Source organism: Microtus pennsylvanicus, chromosome 5 (assembly GCF_037038515.1).
Source record: "Microtus pennsylvanicus isolate mMicPen1 chromosome 5, mMicPen1.hap1, whole genome shotgun sequence".
Lineage (NCBI taxonomy): Eukaryota > Metazoa > Chordata > Mammalia > Rodentia > Cricetidae > Microtus > Microtus pennsylvanicus.
This window is the reverse complement of record NC_134583.1, coordinates 52,407,375-52,434,888: the sequence shown is the minus strand read 5'-3', so window position 1 is coordinate 52,434,888 and position 27,514 is coordinate 52,407,375. Positions and strand designations below refer to the sequence as shown.

Here is a 27,514-nt window from a genome sequence, read left to right as displayed (position 1 = left end):
GCAGTGAGGGCTCTTTCCTGTGACGCTGTTGTTCCCCTCTGCCATGGGATCTTGGTCACATCTGGAGATCAGGGCCGGCAGCTCCTCCGGAGGCATAGCCAAGCATCTATGAGGTTTGGAGCCTCTGTCAGGAGTACCCAGTTCCACAGGGGAAAGCTGTCACTATCATCCACATGCATGTGATGGCCTCCCAGGTTTTACAATGTTAATTTAAGCTCTGTAGTGAAAGTAAGTCTCTTTGGTGGCAGTAGTTTGCACTGTAATGTCAACAGTCTGCTGTAAAACCACCTGTTTTTGAAGGAAGTCACTGTGTTCAGTAAAATCGGGCCACATTTTATGTTTATGGCCTTTATTCAGGCATCCAGCTGAGCTAGTTAAAACTGTGTCCCTGTAGTTAGTGAAAGCCCAGGACCCTCAAATTCACTTATTCACATAACAGTTGTTGACTAGACACCAAGAAGCAGGTCTGGCATATACAGGGGAAAGCACACAGACATATCCTTGCTTTTGTAGTGGTTACAGTCAATTCTTTTTTTCTTTCTTTCTTTCTTTCTTTCTTTTTTTTTTTTTTTTGATTTTTCGAGACAGGGTTTCTCCGTAGCTTTTCATTCCTGTCCTGGAACTAGCTCTTGTAGACCAGGCTGGCCTCGAACTCACAGAGATCCGCCTGTCTCTGCCTCCCAAGTGCTGGGATTAAAGGCGTGCGCCACCACCGCCCGGCTACAGTCCAATTCCTAAAGACAAATATTTAAAGAATAAGTACATACACCAAAATATGAATGTTTTATTTAGGGATGTAGACACTAAGGGTATCCCGAGATGGTCTAACCTAGTAATGGTGGGTCAAAGAAGTGTCAAGTTGGCCAGCAATTATTCTAGGCAGATGGGTTAGCAGGGCTGTGAAGGCAGAGGCTGGGAGGGGCTTGGTGTGGTCTAGGATCATTTTTCTCAGTGGCCAACAGAGAAGGGACCCAGCCTGGGGTTGGCATGTTGCCTGATGTCCCCAGTATCTGTAGACTTATTGCACACCCTCACCTTAATGTGACTCTTGCTTGCCTGTTGCCTGTGACCTCTTAGTCTTTTTTCCTCTCCGGCCACTCCCTTGGTACACATCTCTCCTCCCCTCTCTTCATGGATCCCCACCCCTGAAACTCACCTTTTCTCCAGTGGCCCTGCCTCTATGAACCAATCTTTTCTGTGCATGTCCTCTAACTGACTTGTGACCTGCCATTGGGCATTAGGTATTTCCTGTGCCGAGGACAGCTCTCCCATTTCCTCATCCTCTGCCTGTCCCTAACCCCCATGGAAGCTTCCTGACATTGCACAGCTTGAATACAAGTGATTTCTTTTCCTAACACTGCTGAGCATCCCAGAGAGGAACTCTAAGGTCATCGGTGAATAAGACTTCAGAGGTTCTCTCGGGTCAGCAGAGCCATTTGTCACCCAGGAATAGATAAGCACAAGCCTTTTCTAGTTGACTTCAGTGTCGTTGGCAGGGTGCAAAAGTTAATGTGTATACAGGCCAAATCTACACCTTCTACTGCAAAGACCAGGTGCTGCTCAACAGAAGGGAAGAGACTGTGGGTCCCCTGAGTAAACTCTGAGACTGTGGCTCCCAGTCTCTGAGGAGCACCCTTCTCTTCTGGTGTGGTCACCTGATCTCGGCAGCCAATTTATTCATCAAAAGTGAATTGCAGAACAAGTCAAAAAACATCGATCTTAATAATGATTATAAAACAAAGGCACAGACCAAGAGTCCCAGGAACTACCATGAGACTTGATCATGCCAGAGTTTGGTCCAGAGGCACCATTCCTGTGGTACCACAGCAGGATGATCACTGGCTGAGATGCCCTGCCCTCATGCCTGATTCCTTCCCTTCCTCCATCACCTTCCACGTGGTTTCCATGACACAGCAGGCACAGGGCTGAGCACCTCCCACAATACATCGCACTCCCTTGCTGGGCACAATGGGGCTTCAGGAGGGAATGCAACCTGCCAAGGTACACAGCAGTTTCGAGCAGAAGTCAAATTCGGAATCCCATTCTCATGGACACCAAAGCTGTGCGATTATAATGTGGTGTTCGGCTCCTAGCCGCCACTGTCTTGCCTTTTCCCAGGAAGCCATGATCTACTCTGAGACCCACTTAGAAGTATACGTCAGAAGGAAAATTTGATGAGGGCATAAAGAGCATTTTGAAAGAAGAGAGATGATTAAACAAGCAGTTGGTGGGAGGGGAGATGGGACCACAAAGCAGAGGGTGGGGAAGTGACGTTGAACCTGTCCCTGGACACTCACTGGGTTTAGGAAGCTGGGTGGAGTAGAAAACCTCATGGCGTGTGCTGAAGTCTAGCTGATGAAAGAAGAACTGAGCGTAGGATGAAGACGTACTCAGTGTGTTCATCGTATCCACTGTGCTTGGGAGCAGCATTTAAGGTGGGGAGAGGGTGAGTGGTGCCACCAACCTGGCTCTGGTTACTGTGGCAGGCACACACACTCTTAAGGGCAAATGGCAAGTTGACACCAAGAAGCAGGACTCCTGACAGAGCACAGCAGTGAGTAATGTCCTATTTTGCATTGTTGAAATACGTTGAGTATTTCAGTTGCAGAAAAAAACTTACCCTGGCAACATTATTGTGTTGTCAATAATGCAGTCACAGGATTCACGGGTCAAGCGGGCAAAGTGCCCTGGAAGTTGCACTGTTTCTAGGATAGGTGAGTCCTAGCAGAAAGGGGCACAGCCTGGAGACTGTCATGTTCCCTCTCCTGGCCCTCAGAATCAACTCCTGGAGATGCCAACTGCTCTTAAAACATGGTCACCCGTGAGGAGCACCAGCTCTGCCTCAGCTTTGGGAGGCAGGCAGATCTTTGCATTGTAAATGCCAGCTGTGTGCTTTTGGATAACCAGCCTTTTCCAGTTGTTTCTCACCTGGCGTTGGAGATGACGGCAGAGACCTCACAGGCTACTCTGAGGCTTCTCCGTATAATTTGTATGGTTGTGAACAGGTTTGACCAAGGTCTTGTAACGTGCCAGCGCATTGTGTGGCATCAATTTAATCCTCCCCAGTACCTCATGATCCCCGAGGAGACAGAAACATAGGCACAAGTGAGTCAGAGTGACAGCCAGGATGAAGCAGAGCCCAGAGCTGGACCGAGGCAGACTGGTTGCAAACCTCAGTTGGCAGCAGTGTGTTTAACTGCCTACGCCTCAACCCCACCCCGCCCCCAGTGTATACCCCAGGCCTGGAACATAGCTGTCACTCAGTAGGAATTCTTGTCTCCTTTTATTGACCCTTAATAATACACCAAGGGACAAATGATCAAATTTCCTCCCTGTAACCATGGCTATGGAGATCTTGTAACACTGATTGGAGGGGGAAAGGGACTTCCTAATCAACACAGCCAATTAGATAAACCTAAATCTTGCCATATCCCAGACCAGGACTTATTGCTATTAGTGGACAAGTGTCAAACACAGGAAGGTTCCCTGCCACACTGCCAAGTGAGAATGCTGAGCAAATAATTCCCACTGTCACTAAAAGTGTGGAGTGTTTCCCCCTCAGGAGCCCATGGAAGAGGGGACAGAAGTCAAAGCACCTGGCTCTTTCTCAGTAGCTGTCATTGACCTTTGTCCAGGTCTTTGAAGGTCCATTTGAAGATGGACTTCTGAGCTGGGGAGTCCCCGGTAGTCTGTTCCTGTTAGGTAGTGGTACCGAGACCATCGTGGGGTGGGGTGGAGTGCTAGCCCAGCGATAAGGAAAGGACAGCTCAACTCTCTGATCTCAAATGTCTGTCTCTTTGGCCACATGGGGCTCATGGATGGAAGGAAATGGTGCATTAATTCTCCCCAAATAAACTCATGGCAATAAGAGCCAAGCTGTGAATTAATTTCTTAATATTCCTACTGCGGAAGGAGAAATCAGACTCAGCTCGCTCCCTCACGGCAGTGTGGGAGAGAAGGTGGAGAGAGCTGTGTTTCTCTGAGTTCGTGTTGAATGACGGCCTGCAGCTTGCCTTGCAGAGGAACTGACGGGCACACCCTTGTCTCCACAGGTGTGGCAGTGTGGTGGGAGTGTGGAAGTCCTGCCCTGCTCTAGGATTGCCCACATCGAGCGAGCCCACAAGCCCTACACAGAGGACCTCACTGCTCATGTCCGCAGAAACGCCCTCAGGGTCGCCGAAGTCTGGATGGATGAATTCAAAAGCCATGTCTACATGGCGTGGAACATACCCCAGGAGGTAGGGAGCCTGGATGGGCCTGGATTTCAAGAGTGGTGAGAAAAACATTCTGAAACAAAACACTAGACCCATTTTTTTCCCCAGGGGCATGCAGAGTTTCCTTGGCCGTGTCGGACTGTGAACCCTATGCTTCCTACATAGGGAAGATGCTGGCAAGAGTCTCCAGGCCATTTCTTTCCCACTCCTGTCAGCATGCTTGGAGGGGCTGTGTTCTCAGAACTTCAGTGGCTTCATTTTAAATAAGTTAGAAAGCAGCTTGTAGCTTAGGTTGGTACAGTGCTGCCCAGCATGCATGAAGCCCTGGGTTCAGTCCCCAGTTCTGCATAAAACTAGGTATGGTAGCTCAGGCCTGAGACCCCCAATACTCAGAAGAATCATAAAGTTCAAGGTCACCCTTAGCTACATAGTGAGTTTGAGGCTAGCCTGGGCTACATGAGATCTTATCTCAAAATATATAAACAAAGTTGGATCCGATGGCTCTAAATTTCCTTCCTACTCCCAGGTTCCCTGGTGTCTCATGGTTCAGGATTATGAATCTATTAATACAATAGTAATGACTGTGGAATCACAAGGGACACTTGAATCTCTGTATAGACTGGATTCAAGCCTCTCCACCAAGCAGAATACAGAAAATCCACGCACCTGTGGGACTTCTTGAGCCATATGGATGCAAATGAGACACATTCCCGCAGGCATCCTCCATCGGAGAAGACAATTGCTCGGAGATTTCTGACCTCCCCAGAGCCCCGCCCTTGCCTGCCTCTCTCCTCTGCCCTTCCATTCACTTGTGTTAAGATTGTTGCCGAGAAGCAGCAATACTCGTCTTCTCGGTTTGTTCGCCTTGGCATGTGACATGTGGAAATGACTTTCAAATGCTGAGTTGGGAGAAGCCAACAGATGCCAGCTGCGGCACTCCAAACCTGCTTGCCTGCTCGGCTGCCTGGGTTCTTGGCTCGTGCTGCCTTCTGTGTGACAAGGCTGACGGCCTGGCCTCTCTCCTTGCTCCCAAGCCCGGGCTTTCCCCTTGGCAGATCTTCAGACCTCACTTCTCTCTGACAGCGAGATCTTTGTTTAAAGTTCCAGGGAAAGCCCTGTACCCTGTTCTTCCACCAGCCCCATGCTGCAGCGGCTGAATTATTTAAAAAGCAGACGAAGCCTCGAGCGGCAGCTTTAGGCAAGCTCTCTTCCCAGATGGAATCCAGGGCCTCATGCGTGCTAGGCAAGCACTGTACTAACTGGCTACACCCCTGGTCCACCACCACAAGAGAAAGTGATTTAAATTTTCTCACCCCACCATCAGTGGGGCGGAGCCAAGGCCCTCAGGGGAGGTTGGTCAGACTCCCTAACGAATCCCAGGGAAACCTCCATGCTTCTAGATTCCTATGAGGCTGTGGACATAAGAACTTAGTGTACCACTCAGGATGATGGGTATCCCTAGATGCTAAAAATGTCTTCTCTCCAGTGAACAGCATACTCTTAAGGCTCCATGTAGGGCCAGAGTCCTGCTCTTGCTCTGCCCCCTTCTCTCTGCCCCATGAAGCCTCAGATCTGCCAGTCTTCCTTATTACAGCAAAGCTTAGTGAAAGTTACTGCCTGAGGTCCCTCTGAGGGACTAGCACTAACCAAATGAGAGCAGGAGAAGGAAGGGAACGAGGTGAGACGCGGGAATGTCCAGGCCGAAATCTTAGGTAAAGGAAGCAAGGCTGGTGTGTTTTCTATGGGCTGGGAGGATGGCTCCATTAGTAAATCATGCCTTGCAATCACAGAACCCACTAAAGGAAGCTGTGTGTGGTGGCACATCTTTATAATCTTTCCAGTGCCGGAGAAGAGACTGGCAGATCTCTAGGGCTTGCTGGCCGGCCAGTCAGCCTAGCTTACTTGTTGAGTTCCAGGTCGGTGAGAAACAAAGCCTCACAGAAAAGGTAGATGCAGTCTAAGGAGTGACACCTGAAGCTGTCCTCTGACGTGTGCTCAGACACATACAAACCAGCTCTCTTCTCTCTCCTTCCCCCTCCACCACATTCATATATGTGCACCCCCTTTCCTTGCATCCCCTGTTACTTCCAGCTCCCAAATTCCCTCCTTTAAGACTCTGGAGCTTTTGCAGGGCCAGGATTTTCCTGTTCCCACTCACTTCTCCAGGCACATCCCAATGTCAAGTCTGACTTTGTCAAAGACATCCAGAGCAGGCCTCTTGACTACATAATCTCCTGGACATTTACACATCTTCTCCCTGGGGCTGGAGAGATGGTGCCTCCGTGAGGGCTGGAGTTTAGATCCCAGCACCTGTGTTACAAGTTGGGTGTCCCATAAACACCTGTAATACCAGCTCTGGGCGATCCAACAACCTTTTCTGATCTCTGTGTGCACCCACGCACGTTCAAGTGCTTACACACAAAAATAAATAAATAAATGAATAACAAATAAAGTTTTAAAAAACCTCTCTTAACCTACAGAATTTTTCCCTTGAGATTCTGTGGTCCCCAAGCTCTTGGGTTCCACACTCTTAGATAGCCTCCCTCCCTCGGGAGGTTACCTCTTTCTCCCTTAGGGGTTCATCCTCCCTCTGCTGTTGCTTCAGTGCTCCCCAGAGATGCAGCCTTCATCAGCCTCTCATTACACTGCCTCTCTCAGTAATGCCCTCTGCTCTTGGATGTGATTATAACACCCATATGCTGACAGCTTTCTAATTAATATCTCCAGTCCTGCCCGTGGACTGGCATCTCCGGCAGCCAGCTGGACACCTCCTGCTGCGGCCCTCGCTGGCACTCAGGCTGAGGCTGACCGCAGATAAGCTTGTCTTTTTCCACCCAAACCAGCTCCTGCTCTTAATCGCCTGTCTGAGTTCCTGCTCCCATCTGCCAGATACCTGGCTGGATCCTGCTCACAGCCCTTTCTTCCTCCTCTCTTGTTATCCCAGTCTGCCAATCACAGAGCCTTCCTGTCCAGTCACATCTGAGCTCCGGCTCTGCCCATTCGGGCTTCAACTGATTGCCTTGTTTCAAGTCTTTCCCCCTTCAATCTATTCTTTCTAAACGATTTTTCGATTGCCTCTCTTTAAAATCTATGAGGGACTCTACATGGTGTACCAAAGCAAGGGCAGGTGTAGCATTTGATCTGTGTGTGAGCTTCCTAAGCTCTCCTCTCTGTGGGTACCTCCATGTGCACCCCTATAATCCTTATTTGGGGATGAGGTCTTGCCGCTTCTCTACCCTGTGCTTGCTCATTTGTCCTCTCTACTTGGAGTTACCTGCCCTTCACCTCATGCCCAGCTCCCATCCCTACCACATCTCCATCCTTACAGACTTAAATCTTGTGACTCTTCATATGGAAGCCAGCCCCACCTGAGAAATGCCCTTCCCCCACATTCCTCTGCGATCACTTGTCTAGCCCGTCAATGATCTTTGTCTGCAGTCTCTATCTTATTAGACCAGTGGCTCTCAAATCTGGCTGTACTTTAAGATCGCTCTGCACGAGTCCTAATGATTGCAGTTGAACTGGTGTGGATGAGGACTCCTGGAACCTTGTCCAAGGAATCCAATGTCCATCTAGAGCTGGGAACTACTGGGATAAACTGTGGGCTCCCTGAGAGCATTTGATGTACGTGTTTGTATTACAGTATATAGCATAAGAGGGTGGGTGGTAAAGGCTCAGCGGAACCTTGCTGACGTTTATTAATGGGTGGGGCAGCCTGGCTATGTCTGTGGTCTCTTTACCCCTGGCCAGCAGCTCCTAGGTCAACGTTGTCATTCATCTGAACAGAATCCCATGGAAACTATACAAAAAATACCCCTCTGTGGGCCTCATCCCTAGAGATTCAGGTCAGGAAGCCTGTGGATGTGACAGAACCTGTCAGAGTCACGAGATGATGGCTTAGGGAGCCAGGATTCAGCTCATCTTTTAGATTCCCCTCAAGCATATTGGGCTCCAGGAAGCTTTCTTTGTCAGCTCACCTGGCCCCTGCCTCACCATCTTGGTACCCAGCACTCCAAGCTGGACTATCGGGCTTTGACTCTATTCTCCCTTACCCTCTGCTTCCTTTCCCATCTCACACAGTATGCAGGGAGTTTGTTTGCTTGTCTGCGTCTCTCACACTTCCCTTTCAGGACTCTGACACATTCCTGGTTGTCTACGCAGTAACTGACACACGACAAACAGGTGCTCCATAGTTGACAAAGGAGAAGATGTGACTGCCACCTGCTCTTCACGTTTACCTGGGAGCATCCCGGCTATCATCACCCCAGTACCAACAACTCAAGGACAGGCACATCTGTACCCACTTACTTTCCCCTCTCATCTCTAGAAACCACTGCAAATTCAGAGCAGAAACCCTTCAGCCCTGCTCAGGTGGTGCCTGGAGAGTCCTATCAGTTAACAGGCATCCAGACTCTGGTCAGTACTGGCTCAGCACCCAGAAGGCTCTAGATAAATGTTAACTCTTGTCATTGGTGCTGTTATTCATACAAATGAGTTCTTTGCCAACTCTTACCTGTTACCCTACTGAGTCCTCTCCTGGGCCATGCATGCACGGAACAGAGTCGTCGTCTTTACCTACACCCTCACTACCACTTTTGGTCCTAAACTTGTGAGAGGCCAGAGCATCCTCCAGAACACCCATCCTCCAGCACACGCATCCTCCAGCACACGCATCCTCCGGCACACGCATCCTCCGGCACACGCATCCTCCAGAACACCCATCCTCCAGCACACGCATCCTCAAGCACACGCATCCTCAAGCACACGCCTCCTCCGGCACATGCATCCTCCAGCACACGCATCCTCCAGCACACGCATCCTCCAGCACACGCATCCTGCGGCACACGCATCTTCCGGCACACGCATCCTCCGGCACACGCATCCTCCGGCACACGCATCCTCCGGCACACGCATCCTCCAGCACATGCCTCCTCCAGCACACGCCTCCTCCAGCACACGCATCCTCCAGAACATGCATCCTTAAGCAACACATCCTCAAGCACATGCCTCCTCCGGCACACGCATCCCCCGGCACACGCATCCTCCGGCACACGCATCCCCCGGCACACGCATCCTTTGGCAAACACATCTTGCCACTTCAGTTGGAAATCAGTTTGCCTGTCAATACACAGAAAGCCAGCCTGGAGCAAACATCTGTATTTCCTTCTGCAAAGTTCAAGACCCCTCCCAGCTGCTGCTTCTCCTGCCCAGGGGGATGATGCTTTGTTGGTGACCTTTCTTTGAGGCACCACATGGAATTTTGTGGCTTTGTGGCAGAAGTCCTGGGTCATGTTCAGGGTAGTCAGCTTTTGATTTGTTTCCTAAGACTGCCCAAACAAATTAGCCACAAACTTGGTTGTCTGAGACAACAAAACTTTTTTTCTCAATAGATCTTGAATCCAGAAATTGAAATCAAGTGCCAGCAAGCCATGCTTCCTCCGGTCGCTAGAAAGGGTCAGCCACCTTTTTCAGTCTCTTCCGGCATCTGGAGGCTCCTGGCTTTCCCAGTCTGTTGATTTGTCACTTCTGTCTGCTGTGTCCTGTGTAGGCCTCTCCTTCGTGTGTCTCTAGACTTGCAACTCTCCCTCTCCTTTCTCTCACAAAGTTACCAGTCAAGATTGTGGGGCCTGTCCTATTCAAGATGAGGTCATCTTGAGATTCCTAAGCTAAGTATGTCTTTAAAGACTTCTTAAAATCGTCTTCAGAGGTTCTGGGCAGGCAAGGATTTTGGAGGAAAAAGATCAGCCACCTCTACCAAATGTTAGGAAAAGGAGTGCTCATTGTTTTCTCATTATAAAGGCCCAATAGCCTTTGTCTACACACGACCACATTGTTCATAATCATTGCTTACTGCCATGAAAAGGATTTGATGCAATTGTCAGGAAAAACAGTGAAGACATACTGAGCCTCTGAAACACAAAAGCAAGTCAGTTAATAAACAGTAATATATACATATAATATATTTATAATAACAAACAGTAAATAATACATATACACCACACACACCTTCCTGTTTATTATATATGTGTGTGTATATATATTTCTGAATATTTATATCTATGTATTTATCTCATTCTATCATAAGCAGATAAATAACCCTGAGTACAGAAAGAATGGTTTCCCATGAAAACTCACACCATTAGGAAAACATGGAGGCTGTCCCAAGGCAGGATCTACTGGTGACCCCTTGTCAAAGCTGATGCCCCAGTCTTAAACATTAGCTGCACAAAGTTGAGTATTCTGCCCCCTACTTTATTTGATAGCAATCCCTTTCAATACTGACCTCAAATTTCAGAGTACAAATGGGAAGAGTTATGGGGTGAATGCTGCATTGGGAAACACGAAACAGCATCCCACAGGGACCTCTACCAGAAAGTCTCTGTGAATCTTGGCTGGAGGCACTGGGTCCTAGCAAGTACATACAGCACAGGCCTGACGGGAGCCATATCTCTGCCCTGCTTCCTGTACAGGACTCAGGGATTGACATTGGGGACATCACGGCACGGAAGGCTCTGAGGAAGCAGCTGCAGTGCAAAACCTTCAGGTGGTACCTGGTCAGTGTGTACCCAGAGATGAGGATGTACTCGGACATCATCGCCTACGGAGTGGTAAGGAGTCTGTGTCTTTGGGTTTCATTCAGATACAGACAGGAAACAAGACTGGCAGGGGTGTGACCATGGAAGGGGAGGGAGGGAATAAGCCCACTGTCACCTCTATGGTAAGCTATGATAAACTTGGGCTCTGCAAGATTGGGCTGATGGGCCTTCAAGAGGCTTCACTTTCACCGCCCAAGTCTTTTCAACCCTGCTGAGCGAGGACCCTGCCTGTCCTTTTGAGTCCTCAGCAGCCACATCTGGCCCAAATCTGCATGGCCCACTTAACAGCATGCATAAGGAAGCCCTTAGCTTCAGATTACACTGGTTCACCCAGCTGAGGTGACTGGGGTTCTTTCAAACACCCACATGCCTCCCACCCACAGGCTGATGAATCCATGTTGAAGCCTCCCTGGGAACATTTCTGAGAACCCAAGCCTTCCTGAATTTACTGAAGATTTTGTCGCTTTTTGGTTCATGTGTTATTTTCTCCAGTGTGTGTGGTAGAGGCACCAAGATGGAGAATAGAGTGCAGAAAATGGCGTTGGTTCAGGCTGGGGGTGTAGCTCCTGGTAGAAAACTTAACTAGCATGTACAAGACTCTGAGTTCAATCCCCAGCACCATTAAAACTACAAAGTAGAATAAGACTTGATCTCTTCCCATCAAATGGAGTGTGAGCTTCGGTTTCTCCATCTATTAAATAGGGTAACTTAACACTGCCTTCATGGGCTAGAAAAGAGTCTGAGAAACGTGAATGTGTTTTCTCCCTCAGGTTAAAATAGTTTAGTCATGAGAAACCCTTCCATGAGGCCCCTTCACTCTTTGAGTGTCTTGCACAGTACGCCATGCTGTTTAAGTAGCTCCTCCATGACTGTTGAGGTCTATAACTCTATGACAGTTAAGCCCTTGACTCTACTCTATGGGACTACTTATATTCGGGTTACATATGAAGAAACGGGCATAAAAACTGACTTGCCTTTGACAGAGTGGCTGGAAGTACCCCAGTCCTTTGCTTTGGAGAACTCCCTCCTGCCTTTTTTGATATACCAAGATGAAAACTCAGAGGCAGAACTGAGGCCTCTTTGGTGCCCTATGATCAGAGCTGAGTTAAGGGCTTCCCCAGCTGGGAACATTATGGATAGAGCTCTGCCTGGGAGTGTGAAGTCTTTCCAGAAAGGTTGGACTCAGAATTAGTCCCTGGTCCTTCTATTGTTGATATCCAGTGGTTATGAATGACACAGAGCTGGTCTTGGTTGTCCAGTACTCATCTTGTACAGATGAACCATATCTTCCATGAGAGCCGCATGCATCACATGTCTTTCAGTTCAAAATGGGGTCCTTTTGCCTTTCTGCTTCTCAGGCTAGGGCAGGGGAATCAGAGCATCTCCTCAGCTAATGCTGTGTAGGGATAGCCTAGCCCATTGGGGGGCGTATTTGCCTCGGGCTAATGTTTACTTATAAATTTGGCAGGCTTGAGCCCCACCGGTCTTTTTTTTGTATCTCCTGTTTATCGTTGGATCTCTGGTGTTGTAAGCTGTCCCTTTATTAAAATTTGTTGTTTTATATTAAGCTAGCCTGGTTTTTATGCCGCTTACAGTTTGGCGCAAGAATCAGAGCATCTCCTCAGCTGATGCTGCCCAGATGCTGTGTGATGCTCCAGATCTCCCCTCATCACAGAAACACTTTGCACTTGTGATGTCCATCAGCTCCTCCCACATCACCAGAAGCAGCCAGGGGATACCCTCTTCTGATGGTCTACGCTTTGCTCTGTAGAAACGGTGGATGCCGCTCAGCCACCGTTGGAGCCAGTCCTAAGAGAATATTTTGGGTCCAGAGACCCAAAATTTTAGAAGTTTTAGAAGCAAACCTCCATGAGTTATGACTATCATCCAGACTCACATACTCGTCAGGCCATTGCTGAAGCTGAATGAGATTAGCCACCCTCGCCCGGAGCGGCAGAGGAAACAGTAACAGTGAGAACGTCTTCTTGTAGCCGTTGCACTTCCGGGTCTTAGCTATAGACCCTTGCTTCCTCCACGTACACACAGCAACAGGTTTCTGTTGGGGCCCCTTGATGACAGAACTGGAAAAGTTTGATTGACCAGATAGTAATGGCAGGTACTAGGCTGTGTCTAGATCCATCTGGGTCCAGCTCAGGCTGGCTGCCCGCTCATCATCCCACAGAGATGAGTTTGCTAGCCGTTCCCAGGGCTGGCAGCGGTCACTGTCCTTTTCATGTTTATGCACCAGCCACTGTGAAAGGTCCGGCCCATCCCTCCCTCCTTTTGTCCTCCATATAATGTCAGTGCCTGGCTCCTTCAGGAGCAGAGACAGGCTTGCTGGTCCAGAAACATCGTGAACTCTTAATGAGGGCCGCACAGGATGCAGCCACAGGAGAAAGAACATTCACTCGGTCTGAATTGTTCTTCCTTGGTAATTAGTTTTATTCTAAAATGCAGAGGCCAGATGTCCTTGCAGGGGCAGCAGTTTTTAAAATCTTTTATTTTCCATTCCAGTTCATGCTCAAGCTACATCATTGAGGTCAAATAAATGTTTGGGTCACTCAATTGGGCCAGGGTCAAGGCTACAGCCCAGGCTATTAATCCACTAATAGGTCTTATTACTGCTCCTTCAGCTGAAGGAGCTGTGGGCTGCACTGGGTGGGTTTCACCTGAGCTCTCTGTCTGGGAGATGGGGTAGTTCTGGGGGAACCCTGACTCTGGTGCTGAGAGCAGAGATGGAGAGACAGCTGGAATCAGACACGCCCAGCTTCTGGACATTTGCTTTGCGCTTTCTTGCTGTAGACCCTTGACATTGTGCACAGCCTCAGTGTTACAGTCATCCACTCCAAGGGGCACATTTATGGTATCAGGCTCATAGACACACATATGATGGGGAAAGCTTGGCCTCCAATGTCAAGCGTACTGTGGCCTTGTCTCTCGCCAAGCGATTGCCGTTCATTTGTTCATTTTCTGCACACTCTCATTCAAGAAGCGGCAGTTATCTGCTTCATGCCCTGGTCCATGCCGTGTTCGGTAAGGAAGATGAAGACCCAGTGTTGGTGATGAACGAGGAGGCAGACAAATAAAGAGGCAATGAGAAAGCAATAGGCCAAGTGCCGCAGTAAGCTCCATGAGAGTGGGGCTGGAGAGATGACTCCGCAGTTAAGAGCACTTGGTGGTCTTGAAGAGGACCTGAATTCAGTTCCCAGCACCCACACCAGGAGCTCACAAGTGTCTATAACTCCAGCGGCAAGAGCTCTGGCTGTTAAGGGCACCAACACTCAAGTACACAAACCCACTCACAGACACACACACACACACACTTAACATTAAAATAATTTTTAAAGAGAAAGGAGAATATTGGGGAAGCATGGGGCAAGTGGTCTCACCCCCAAGACTTGAGCTTGCAGGGTAGCAAGCAAACTGAACTCCAAAGAAAAGGAATCGGTAGCCAGGCAAAGAACACCAAAGCAGTAAGTGAAGGTGTTGGACGTACTCATGGCATGGAGACAGAATCACAGACTGGGGGATGGGGAGTGCTTGCCGCTACACCACTGTTCCAGCACATATGGGTCCTTCTGAGATCTAGATATGATTCATTTGGAAGGCACATCACATGTCTCCCGGTACGTCAATGCATTCATCACAGCTAGTGTTCCTGGATGGCTTTCAGGAAGGTTACAGCAGTAATAGAAGACGCTAATGATTCCCACTGCTGTCTGCCAGACCCCGTGCTAAGCCCCTGTAGATATCATTTTATTTAATCTTTATAACATCCCCGAGAGGCAGGCACTATTATTATAGTTATTTTCAAGGGAAGAAAACAGACAGAGGAAGTTGCTTTGTCTAAGACCATGCTGCCAGAGTCAACTACACCCCAGTCTGTCTCTCTTGCTCCATGGCTGAAATAGACAAGCCACTTAGCAGGGGAGGGATGACACAGAGCCAAGGAGGAATGTATCAAATGACACCCACCTGTCACCCAGAAACCGTGGCTCAGGACCTAGGCAAAACCAAGCCTAACAGGATGTGTGGGTCTCCTTGCTCTAGTACCTAGCAGGTCTTCATAGTGGGTCATAGACCATGAGACGAGTTCAAAGAGTATTTATATATTCTGCTCCCACAAAGGCAAGCCCAACAGTAGGCATAGGGCACATGGCAGAGGATTGTCCACTTAGATGCTTCTAGGACTTCTGCTTGAGGAACAGACAGACTCATATGTATTTCATCAGAACCTCTGAACTACCAGTGGGAGACAATGCTACTGTAAGTGGTCTGAGGGAGAGGGTGCTTGAAAAGGACCTGGCCTCTTTTCTTGTCTGATGTGCAGAACAGATAAGCCTCAGACCCACATGCCATTGCTTGTCTGATGAGTGTCATGCCCCTCAGCTGGGTTCATCCCACCCTTGTTCCAAGGTGTCAGGATTGCACAAGCCCAGGCTCTCCCTGGTTCTCGCCTCCTGCCTGCGAGATGGCTCACCCATAGTTCACTGCCCCATCTCCCTGGATTCTCCTCTCCAGTCTCTCATTCTCGAAGAGGGGCCTTGTGTTGATAGAAGGGAACCCAATTAAACTAGCTCAAGGTGAGCATGGGCGAAAACACTGTGGACTCTCTTATGAGCATGGAAACTGTCCATGTGTGTATGATCCGGGGAGCATTGGAAACTTCTGATCTAAAGCCGTGTGCTTTGTCTCCCCCTTTGGTCACAACTGACTTCCTCGGTTTACACATACCCAGCTGATCTTCCTAAGGCATACAATCTCATTTACCCATAATTCTAGTGGCCACCATCCACTTACCATATCTCGGTGAGATCCGAGCTCATTTGGAACCAGGATAAAAGAACTGTTGTATGGTCAAATTCCAGAAAGATATAGAGAGAGTGATTCATTTGTTATATACTGTGGCTTGGTACCTAGTGGTCTACCCTGCTATGGCTGGTGAGAAAGCCTTGTGACATGCAGGGTCCTTTCCAAGGACTCGGAGTGAGTTTAGGTCATGAGAGCCATTGAATATGGACTCTCTTACACAGATACATCCTGCTGATTCATAAGAATGGATGTATGCACTTATGAGAAGAAAAGGATTTTATCCCTTCTGCTTCCATCAGATCCCCCTCTCTTATTCCCCACCAAGTTTTCTAGTCTGGAGAGTCCTCAACAGCTGAGCCACCCTTGGGGGCTGACCAAGCCCCTGATGTATCTACAGGAGGCATAGAACCCTGGGTCCCAGAGGACCTCCCAGGGGAAACTTGAACCATTGCTCCACTCCTAGAGAAGGGGGAGAATAGAGAGTCTATTGTTTCTTGTTGTACACTTATTGTTTTTACTCGGACGATCTTCCTCTCTAGAGTTAGCTTTCTGTTTAATGAGATGTCTTGATTTCCTGTGCAGTGGGGGCCTGTCCTTTATACAGAGGAACAGCTGGGACTTGTTAATACTATCATGTTTGGTGACTTGGCATTGATGAAGAAGCTGAGTCTGTCTGGGGGACACGCTTGCCTCTCCTAAACTAATACATATGTTTTCTCCCATTTTCCCCCTTGGGTGTGGCCATACTTCCTCTGATGTTCAGCTGCAGAATTCCCTGAAGACTGATTTGTGTCTCGATCAGGGGCCAGATACAGAGAACGTCCCCATTGTGTACATCTGCCATGGGATGACACCCCAGGTGAGTCTTCAGATGACCCCTGTGCCTAGGACGTGCATGTGAGTGTCTGGTGTGGGGAAGCACAGCTGGATTCTATAATGGAATCCCTGGACTCAGAAGTCCCTGCAGTTCATTAGGAAGTATTCCCATGAGCCCAAGAACCTTACTTGCCTCAATAGAAGCTGAGAATTGGATGTTAGGGGGCTAGGATCCCATGGAGTAGGGGAAAGAGAAGATGCTACATTTTTTATAGAGAAACCACTGCCTCGTTTTGGAAGCTGTGGCTCTGGTTCTGGTAGAAGAGCCCTTCCTTAGCAGGGCAGAGTTCGGGGATTCTGTGAAGCTTGGCTAATGTGCCTGAGTTCCATAGAGTGCTATGTCACAGTCTACAGGCCATGAGTCTCCTTTCTAAGACATGCTTCTCGTGGGGAAATGGCTGTCCTTTGACATTCTCCATGTTTAGTCTAGGCTTCAGATATATAAAGGGTACGTTGAACCACAGGCGATGGAGCTGGCTTACACAATAACACTGACCAATTTTGTCTAAGCATGCCGAGTGTCCAGATGGACAGTGTTGTCAGAGTCTAACTCCAGAAGAGGACAGTGACTGAGAAGAATGCTTTCTTACCAGTTTTTAGAACTGTGCTTCTGTTTAAGTTGCTCCCTGCCTAAACACATGACTGAAGGCTGTCACATGACCCTGTGTGCAAATGATGGGAATTTCCAGTGATTGTTCACTGTGGTCCTAACACCATATTTTTTTGGTGGGCCCTGTTGCTGTGACATCACTAGCTGGTTAATGTCAGTCTCAGGGCAGCAGATCACACTATCCCCACATTACTTAGCATAGCAACACCTTCCTTGTTTTAAAACAATGTGACATTTTTGATACATTCCTAGCTCAGACACTTTACATATTGCTGTGACAACATACCAGACCAAAGCAACTTGATGGAGAAAGGGCTATTTCCACTTCTATTGTCAAGAGAATAGGGTCCATCATGGTAAGTGGCTCCGCAGTGGCGGGAGCAGGAGGCCAACAATAACCTACATCCTCCAGTATATCTCCACCTCCTAAGGTCCTACAACCTTCCCAAACAGTACCATCAGCAGGGACCAATGGTTTGAACACCTACGCCTCTGGGGGACATGTCACATTCAAATCTCAGCACTGTCTTTATGCTGACAAACGTCCTACCAAGTCATCACATATATACAGAAGATAACGAGTTGTAAGTGTGCAGATTAATGAATGGCCATGAAATGAACATGATAATATTAGCCAGCACCCCAAGAAGCCTCCCTATCTGTGAGTTACATTCGTGGCTCTAGTAAGTTGCTCATTTGTTTTCTTGTATACTGTTCTGTGTTATGAAAATGCTATGGAGTACTGTGATGGGTTTAATAAGAATGGCCCTCATGCGTTCATACATTTAAATGCTTCTTAGCCCAGGAGTGGCACTATTTGAAAAGATTAGAAGGGTTAGAAGGTGTGGCCTTGTTGGAGGAAGTGTATCACTAGGGGTGGGCTTTGAGATACCAAGCCCATGCTAAGGGCAGAACCTCTCTCTCTCTCTCTCTCTCTCTCTCTCTCTCTCTCTCTCTCCCACCCTCCCTATGGATCAGAATGTAGTTCTCATCCACTTCCCCAGCATCTGCCTACACGTTGCGATGCTCCCCTTCCATAATGATAATGGACTAACCCTCAGAAACTCTACACAAGCCCACAAATCAAATGCTTTCTCTTCTAATAGTTGCCTCAGTCCTGGTGCCTCTTCACAGCAATAGAACAGTGGCTAACATTAGTACCACGAGTCCTGCTGCAGTGGCCATCTTTGTTCATGTCTTTTTGGCTCATTTCTATACTCCTTTCTTTTGGATTTACACTTAGGCATAGAATTGTTGAATCATAGAGCTGGTGTGTGTTTCCTTTAATGATTTGTAATAATCTGTAATAATTTTCTCAGGTGACCCAAACAGAATACCACAGTTTAAGCAATGAAAATGCATTTCTCACAGTTCTAGAGACCAGGGAGTTGAAGATCGAGGTGCTGACAAATTTGGCATCTGGTAGTGGTTTGCTTCATAGCTGTCAAGGGCCTCCCTTCCTTCTGCACTCACAGGGTACAGAGAGAAGGGCCCCACAGGAATGAGGTGCTGGTCTGGCCTCACACTAATCCTATTGGATAATCATTCCACCCTTATGGCTTCACTCAACCTAAAGATTTGGAGAAGGCTAAGGCTATCCTTGTTGAAAAATCACAAGAAGACACCTTGGAAAGAAATACTAGGACATGGCTCATGATAAAGAGGCTGGGGCCAGGTGTAATTTGTGGACTCTGTCATCTCAGCAGAAGCCAAGGATAGAGATGGATGTAATCGGGAGAGACACAGAAAGGTGGCAGGGAAGGAATGGTGGCTGTCAGACCCTTGTGCAATGAAGCACAGAGATTTTTTTTCTGTGAGCTGCGCTGTTCTTCAAGGGAAGGAGTGGGTGATGCCATATGCTTTAGGGGACTCTAAGATCATCAAGGGTGTCACTGCTACCACAGGCCCAGGGAGCAAGGCAGACATCCTCTTCAGCCAAAGACCACTAGTGGCAATGCCTGGAGCATCTGCAAGTTGCTATGGCAGTGAAAACAGAGACAAATTGGGGAAAGGGAAATGCAGTGGACATCGGGGGACTTAGGCTAGGTCTCTCAATATCACTTAACCTTTTCTGGCCCCTTAGTTTGCTAGACTCCATTGTGGGGGTCTAACTTTATGCTAAAGTATATGAAATATAATCAGACAGTTCAGTGGATCCCTAACATTGTGTGCAGTGCAGTCACCATCTTGCTCAAGCCTGTCGTCCCCGAGGGCTTCCCGTTTGCCCTCTCTGTCAGCATGGCTACTCATGGGCAGTGACAATTCTGATCTCTGCCCACTTGACTGGCTAGCTACATCCAGGCCTGTCTGTCCATCTGTAAATGATGAAGCTGGACTGGCCCTCTCTAGACGCAGCTCTACCAGCTATGACAACCAGCTCATCTCCAGTTCTTTTGTTCTGAAAGGCACTTGGCTGAAGCTGTGATTCTATGCTGTGCCTGCCGGGGATGCTGGGATCTGCCTTCACAAATTAGCTTTTTCATGTGCTCACATACCTAAGTTCTGCAGGAAGCTTCAGGCCTGATGACTCCTTCTTCTAGGTCCGTGCTTTCAGGGTCCAGCAGGCTAGGAACCAGCAAGAAAATCAGCCCACAAAGCACAATCCCAGAGAACTTAGACAACAATGAGGACACTAAGAGAGACTTACATAGGTCTAATCTACATGGGAAGTAGAAAGTAGAAAAAGACAAGATCTCCTGAGTAAATTGGTAGCATGGAGTCCTTGGGGAAGGGCTGAAGGGGGAAGGGGAGAGGCAGGGAGGGGAGCAGAGAAAAATATAGAACTCAATAAAAATCAATAAAAAAAGAAAGGAGGTACTCAGGGTACTTTTAGGAGACTGTGGATAGATGTTGGCCACACAGGCCCACTGCACCCCACAGACTTTGTCTAACCACGTGTGAAACATGTATTTTTCATGAGCTTGTTCCGTCCTCCTGGCAGTTCTCAGAGAAACTTTTCACAGGACAGGGAGAACCCAGGGATGATCACACACGTACAGATGGGCTGCCACATGTCTCCATGTGAGCTACCCCTGTACTACCCCAGAGGAGAGCAATGCCCCTCACGTTGCTGTCTAAGGAATACCAGTCTGAGGCAACAGCCTTTCTGACCTGCTGTAAAATATTACAGGTCCTTCCAGAGAACCACAGTTTTAATAAGCAACCTGCAAATGCCAAAGGGAAACACACACACACACACACACACACACACACAGACACACACACACACGGTAATAACTAGAGGTCAAGAACCAGGCCAGGGAGATGACTCAACAGGTAAAAAGGCACTTGCCATCAATCCAGACAACCTGACTTAAATCCCCGAGAAAGGGAGAATTCATCCTGACAAGCTGTCTTCTGATCTTTACTTACACACTAAGACACACACACACACACACACACACACACACGAATAATGTAATCAAATTTTTTAAAAGTGCATAAGAGCCTGGGAGATGTCTCAGCATTTACAGCTCTTGCAGAAGACCCAAGTTCAGTTCCTAGCAACCATGTCAGGTGGCTCCTAAGTGCCTATAACTCCAGCTCCAGGGGATCCCATGCCCTTCTGGCCTCCACAGGCAACTATACTCACAGGCACAGACCCCACACAGACACACAATTATAAAATAAACATAAATATTTATGGATAGGAGAGATGACTCAGTGGTTAACAGTACTTGCCCTTCCAGAGGACCTGGGCTGCTTCCCAGAACCTACTTTGGATGGCTCATAACTGTGTAGAAGTTTCAGGAGGTCTGGGTCCCTCATCGAGCCCTCACAGGTACCCACATGCACATATACACAGATAAAAATTAACCCTTCTAAAAGTTATTGCTGGGTTGAAGCCACAACACTCACTAGCCAAGCACCTTTGGTAGATGTTGTGCCTTGATTTTATTCCCCACAAAATGGAGATTATAGCATTACCTATCTTGTAGGGTTGCTACAAAGATTACATAACGGATGCACATGAAACATTTTTTACAATGCGGTCTGGCCCAAGATGGTTGCCTATTCTGTGTAAGCAGTTATTATTACAAGGCTTGTGGAGAGACTCAGGTCTATCCCTAAGCTAAAAGGACAGCAGTGACTATCCTGGGAAAGAATAGCCTTAAGAGCGACTTGAAACTTCCTTCCAAAATAAAAGGGCACACATGTTTGTCTGAGAACAATGGGACTCTTCCGGCCACTGGCGCAGGTGATGGTGACATCCCCATAATCCCTGTCCAAGCCATGTTAGTAATCTTCAGGGGTGTGATACCTAAACTAAGAAATCCCCAAGATTCTTTCTGCTCTGTGACTCCATGGATTCTTTTTACTTCAAGACAGAGTCTTATGATATAGCCAAGGCTGGCCTCAAACTCAAGATTCTCTCTTCTCCATTAGTTCCTGGATTATAGATCTGCTCTTTCATAGCCTGTGGTGTTGACAATCCATCATATATATGATCCATCACCATGTGTGCGTTTCCTTCAATGTCATCTTGAGTCTACCATATATCCTGTAGTGTTCTTGATCTCAGAGAATGGTGGTTGGGGCCCTCATGCCATTGACTCTCTCCTACTCCAGACAGACTCTTTTCTACCTTCAAATCTTCACATGGTTACCTTACAAGGGAAAGGCTTGTTCCTCTCTTGAGCATTGTCTGACTGGCTTCATTTGAGATTTAGGGCTTGGTTTCACTTGCTAGCCACAGCAAAGCACGGTAGAAGAACAAGGATACAGAAGCAGCCCCGCCGGCTGGTACAGTTCTTGCTAATCTGTAAGATGATTAAGTAAACTCGAAGTACATCTGAAAGCGGATCTGTAGGCATTTTCTACAAAGCAGTGTTAGGAGAGGATGGACAGGGCAGACACAAAGTGGCTAATATCTTACAGGGAAACACAGTTGTTGCCTTCAGTGTGACCTTTCTACCCAGGCAGAAAACCAGGCCTTGGTATACAGTTCTGTGGTGTCTGAGAGTTAATCAGAAGGGAAAGTGTGCAAGCAAGTGCAGATAGGATAATTGCATGCTCTTAGCGGGTCTGTCAGACAATGCCCCTGTGTAATATCAAAAGGACATCTATGTCATTTCAAGGTCTTTGGTATTTTTTCTTTTCAAAATTATATTTATTTACTAACACGCCCATGTGTTGGTGTGAGTATATGGGTGTGTGTGTGACAGCGTGGTCATGAAGAATAGTTAACAACTTTAGGGGTCACTTATCTCCATCCGCCATGTGGGTCCTGGAGTCAAACTCAGGATGTCAGGCTTGGTGACAAAGCACTTTTGCCTGCTGAGCCATCTCACAGGCCCTAGGCATTTTCTTACTCTTTTTAAAGTTGGCTGAAGGTCAAATGCCCTTCAGACCATCTGTGACTCGGTGACCCTTGGAGATTGACAGCCTGACAATGTGGCCTTTCCTTCAGTTCCCAGTGTCATGAACTGAGAAGCAGGTGCAACAAGGGTGTGTCCCCCTACCCGGTTCTGGAGACTGGGAAGTGCAAGGTCAAAGTGCAAGCAGGGCATGCTCCCTCAGAAGGTCCCAGGAGGATGGTGTCCTGGCCTCTCTCCTACCCCCGGAATTTCTTCGGCTGCTTTCAGCACAGCTCTGATCCAGGATGCCAGAGACAAGTCCAACTTTGCCTCTTAAACATGTACTTGTTGGTTTGGAGTGGGAGCCTATGCTATCCCATAGTGACTTCACCCAAACTTAACTAATGGCATCTGCAATGGCTTTGATTCTAAATATGGCCCCATTCTGGGATTGAAAGTTAGAATTTGACATGTGAATCTTAGGGGTGCACAACTGGACCCATCAATCTCCCCTCCCCCTCATAGGGACAGGCTAAGAACTGGGAGGCTTTCACTTCCTTGACGAACAAGCTCCTCACATAACTTCCCCTTCTAACTCCTTGGCTGGGCTGAGTCACGTGGTTCTGTTTGACCTCAGAAGTGGGAAAGTGTGGATTTCTGGGTGGCCAGAAGGACTTATCTCCATCACAATAATTTAGATAGTCGCTGAGTCCATGTTACCTGTGAGAAATAAGACAACAGGAAATGGTTACCTGAGGTATGAGCTTCCTTGCCCAATGGCATCACGGTCGCCAGCAGAAGACAGAGGTCATACTTTGACCTCCACTTCTTCTTCACTTCCTTTCTCTTTTCCTTTATTGTCATTCGTCATTCTTCAGGTATGACAGGGCATCTTTCATAAAGTCAGCATGATTTTAAAAGTTTTATTGCCCTTGAGGGATAAATACACTTGGCATAGTGATAGGAATGTTTGTTGAGTGACATCTAGTAGGTGTCAGGGGTCGCCAAAGACACGAGAGACCCAGGAACAGCTTGAGCTAGGAGAAACTGGCCCCCCCAGTTGGGTTAAAGCCTCAGAGAGAAATGTCCACTCTGCTGGAGCTGTGACATTCCCAGGTCTCAGGGAAGGCCGTGAGCAGGAAAAAGCATGATGCAGCTAATCAAATTAGTGAGGTGAAGCTGCTGGGAAGGGCGCTAATTGGTTAATGAGTAAATGTAACCATTTTATTTAAATTAGTAGCAAATTTTAAGCAATCCTCAAAATAACTGAGAATATGAGCCCTAATTAGTGTAACAGCCTGGAAAATTTCTCCTAATGGGAAAAATACAATAATGGGGTCTTTTTACAGACTCCATCCAATTAATCACTCGTTCACTCATTCATTCATCCGCCCATTCACGGAACACACACTGAGCTTTATGCCAAGAACTGGGAGAGGGGACGGTGACTTACCTGAGTCCCCAGCCAGGAGGAGGAAGACGGACACAGAGAATTAGCTTCCATGACAAAACCCTGTAGCCCACTGCCACAAACATCTCATTACCCCACAGAGGGCATTGGGGCCAAAAAGAACAAAACAGAATTGGAGAATCTCTTCCATCTATTCTGCCAGAGTTTCCTAGAGTGTAGACGGCACATCAAGATGAAATGCTTCTCCTCTGGGAAAGTACGTTCTTGGCAGTAGAAGAAAGGCGGAAGGGATTTTAATTCCTCCGGAAGTCTGTGAAGTTCTGAAGTTGCCACATCAGGGCTTCAGGACAAGCTTTGACTCAGGTTGTAAGGAACAGAGATTAGCTGAGAGAATTCTCTTCTAACCTGAAGATGACTCTCATGTCAGACCAGGGAGTGTGTTTAAGAAAAGTTAAGCAAAGCACGGAAGAGGAAACGAATTTTGCTGCGCTGCTTTTTTTGTCATTACATCTTCAGTTTTAATTTTTCTTTATTTTTATGGTGTTGTGAATTGACCCAAGGCCTTGTAAGGACAGGCAAGGGCTCCGTAGGTGAGCCGCTCCGTCAGTGAGCCGCTCCGTGGGTGAGCCGCTCCATCGGTGAGCTGCTCTGTCGGTGAGCTGCATCCACCCAAGTCCTCTTCAGCGTTTCTAAGAGTATTCACTTGGATGCTTGATAGACAGGCAGATAGGTGGGTGGAAAATGAAAATTGCTGCTTAATTTCATTGTCTACCGACAGCTTTCTAGAAGTTTCCATTTGCCAGTGGGTCACAATGACGCTCTCATCCCTTCCCTATTTGACAATGCCTCCTGAATTATAGATGGATGGATGGATGGATGGATGGATGGATGGATGGATGGATGTAGACAGACAGACAGATAGACACAGACAGACATGGAAAATGGAAAACATTGATTATCCCATTGTCTACTAACAACCTTCTAGAAGTTTCCATTTGTCAGTTGGTCATAATAACACCCCTCCCCTACTTGTCAATGTCCCCAGTGGCTTCAGGGGCATTGAGGACACCTCCAAGATTGTGCTTGCATCTCCAGGCCTTTCATGTAACATTCCAGAGACAATTGCAAAAGTCTCTTTGTGTGCCAAGAATTTAAATGGCTTTGCACTTACCAGTGGCCTTTGGCAGATGTCTCCACTTCTCCATGACTTTTATCTATAAATAAATAAAATGCCAGGCCAAGAGCAGCTATGCAGTTTATAGATCGTCCCTGGGTTTCTTTCCTGTCATGAGAGTATGCCCTCCCTGACTCCTGGTCAGCAGGTACCAGCTGATCCTGGCAGTGCAGGGGAGGTCTCCCATGGCCTGCTGGATTTGGTTGGTGCTGTGCTTTGAATGTGAAATGTCCCCCATAGGCTCACGTGTTTGAGCACATGTTCCCAGTTGGTAGTGCTATTTTTTTTGGAAGGTTGTGGAACCTTTAGGAGTTAGAGCTTTGCTAGAGTGAGTGGGCCTTCAGGTTTTCTGGCCCAGCCCCACTTCCTAGTCACCCTCTCCTTCCTTACTGTGTGTACAATGTGACCAGCCACCTCACACACCAGCCACCGTGCCTTCCCTGCCATGATAAACTTGATTCCTTAAACTGTGAGTCCAAAACAACCCTGCCTCCTTGTTGCTTCCATCAAAGCAAGAGGGAAACTCATAACACAGCTGGTCACATGGTCTCTGTATCACTCAGGAAGTCGCCCTGAGAGATCATCGGGATATTACACACAGTCCCAAGGCGGCAACTCATGTGGAAGGTGGAGCAAGTGAAGCCTCAGGACTGTCACGCGGACTGGCCCCTCGGTGGCCCTGGGATGGCCCACTCTGCCATGCCCTCTGGCAACTGTTCTTCAACACCTTCCCACAGAACTGCTTTCTTGGTGTGGAGTTCTTGTTTGAGGGGAAGTCTCAGCTGCAGAGGACTCTGGGAAATGGCTGACAGGTAGACGAGTGGATCCCAGAATCAGACAGAGCAAGAGTCTGGTCCTGAGTCTGCCTACACCATGGGACAGTCGGGACAAACGAGTTGAGGGTTCCAACACCCCAATTATGTTCTAATCTGCGAGCACAGGGTTCTGGTGTGCACATTCCCTTCTAAATTCCTGGGCCAGGAACTGCCTCACTCACCCCTGCAGCCCTGGAGAGTGTCCACAGAGAGCAGGCGCCCTACCTTTTGTTCCTAAACCTCGAGTTCAGCAGCTAGCTCTCTTGTCTCTGATCTTCAGGGAGGCTGAGTTCATGAGCTGCCTGCTTCCTGCCTCCTGCATGAGCACTCTTTGTCTACTGGAAGGAAGGAGGCTAACTTTGTAGTCCCTGCCCACACCCTCCACCTCTTCCTCCACTCCACCCCACTCCACTCTGCCGTTCACTGTGAATTACAGCTCTGCTACTTTGTCAGTTTGTGACCTGGCATTGATAGAATTCCTGATTTCACTTTACAATTCAAAGTAAGGCATAACTCACGGTAAACACTAACTACATACAGGTTGTTATATTATTTGTGTTTACTTAATGTTTACATAGGTGTGCATACATTTACATATACATACAGAGAAACACTGTGTATCTGTATCTGCTTGACTCTGCATGTCTGCTTATTAAATCTAAGTGCCACCTTGCCAGCTTGTCCCAAAACCTATGCCCCTCCCAGGAGGCAGATGCAGGCTCTAAGTCCTAGAACTTCATGGCAAACGCTTAGTCATACTCAGGGACAACCAGGACCCAAGGTTAGAAAGAGGGGGACCAGCTATGGCACCAATTATCAATGCATCCTCCTTTGTTCTGGCTGCTCCCAGAGGCACGGGTGACACACACAGTTTTCCTTTTCTGTCGCAGTCAACCACCAGACTGCCTGAGGTTGCCTCTGGGTGCCAGCCTTACCTGGGTCTGGTTCCTCCTCGGATGCTGAGAAGAGTGTCCAACTGCCCCCTACCTCTGCCCTCTGCTTTAAAAATGTACATTATCTACATTGATGGGATAGTCAGCATTGAGAAACAAGGGGGTCACGGGGAACGGTGGGCTGCTGGAGGCACCCAGGCGTGAGGCCATGGTATCAGCTCCTCTTTCCACACAGAATGGTGGTGAACTCTGAGCTGTTCCTGCAGCTTCGGTGCTAAAAGGGGAGCTGCCTGATTTGTTATTCACTCCACATATGTTCTTCATTTCATGTCCAAACTCCGCAATTAGAGTCATCAACAGCGAGTTTTGCATGACTTTTATTAAACTCCCACAGGCTGGGAGCAGGCTGTCATTAGCTGTACCCTAAGTGCCCAGCGTTCCAGCTCCTAAGCAGAGAGCTGCTGTCCCTGGCCCCCTGCCCACATTTCTTTGCAGAGTTTTGCTCCCCAGATGACTCTGGCCATGGAGACAAGATGGGAACCCAGGGGCAGGGGCCCTGAATTTAGATCCTAATCTGGTTGTGTGCACTTAGGCAAATCCCCTGACCTCTCTGAGCCTCAACTTCCTGATGGGAAGAATGAGCATGGGAACACTGAACCCTAGATAAAATATCAGGCCTGTATATGCCTCGCACCGAGTTCATCCTCTTGTTCAGGTGAGCACCCTCTCTCCACGAGCATGGTCCATGTTGAACGATAGTTATACAGATGGCAGCAGTGTGCATGCACAGTTTCCAGGCCTTCTTTCAGGTGCCTT

General features: G+C 48.0%; 1 protein-coding gene across 1 annotated transcript in view; it reads left to right on the top strand.

Moving 5' to 3' along the window:
- Galnt18 (polypeptide N-acetylgalactosaminyltransferase 18) overlaps positions 1 to 27,514 on the top strand; it is a 320,566-nt gene that overhangs the window by 263,580 nt on the left and 29,472 nt on the right. The window contains exons 7-9 of the mRNA XM_075971902.1: positions 4,053 to 4,238; positions 10,685 to 10,822; positions 16,386 to 16,481. Coding sequence (XP_075828017.1) covers positions 4,053 to 4,238; positions 10,685 to 10,822; positions 16,386 to 16,481 — 420 coding nt within the window. The remainder of the gene's footprint in view (positions 1 to 4,052; positions 4,239 to 10,684; positions 10,823 to 16,385; positions 16,482 to 27,514) is intronic.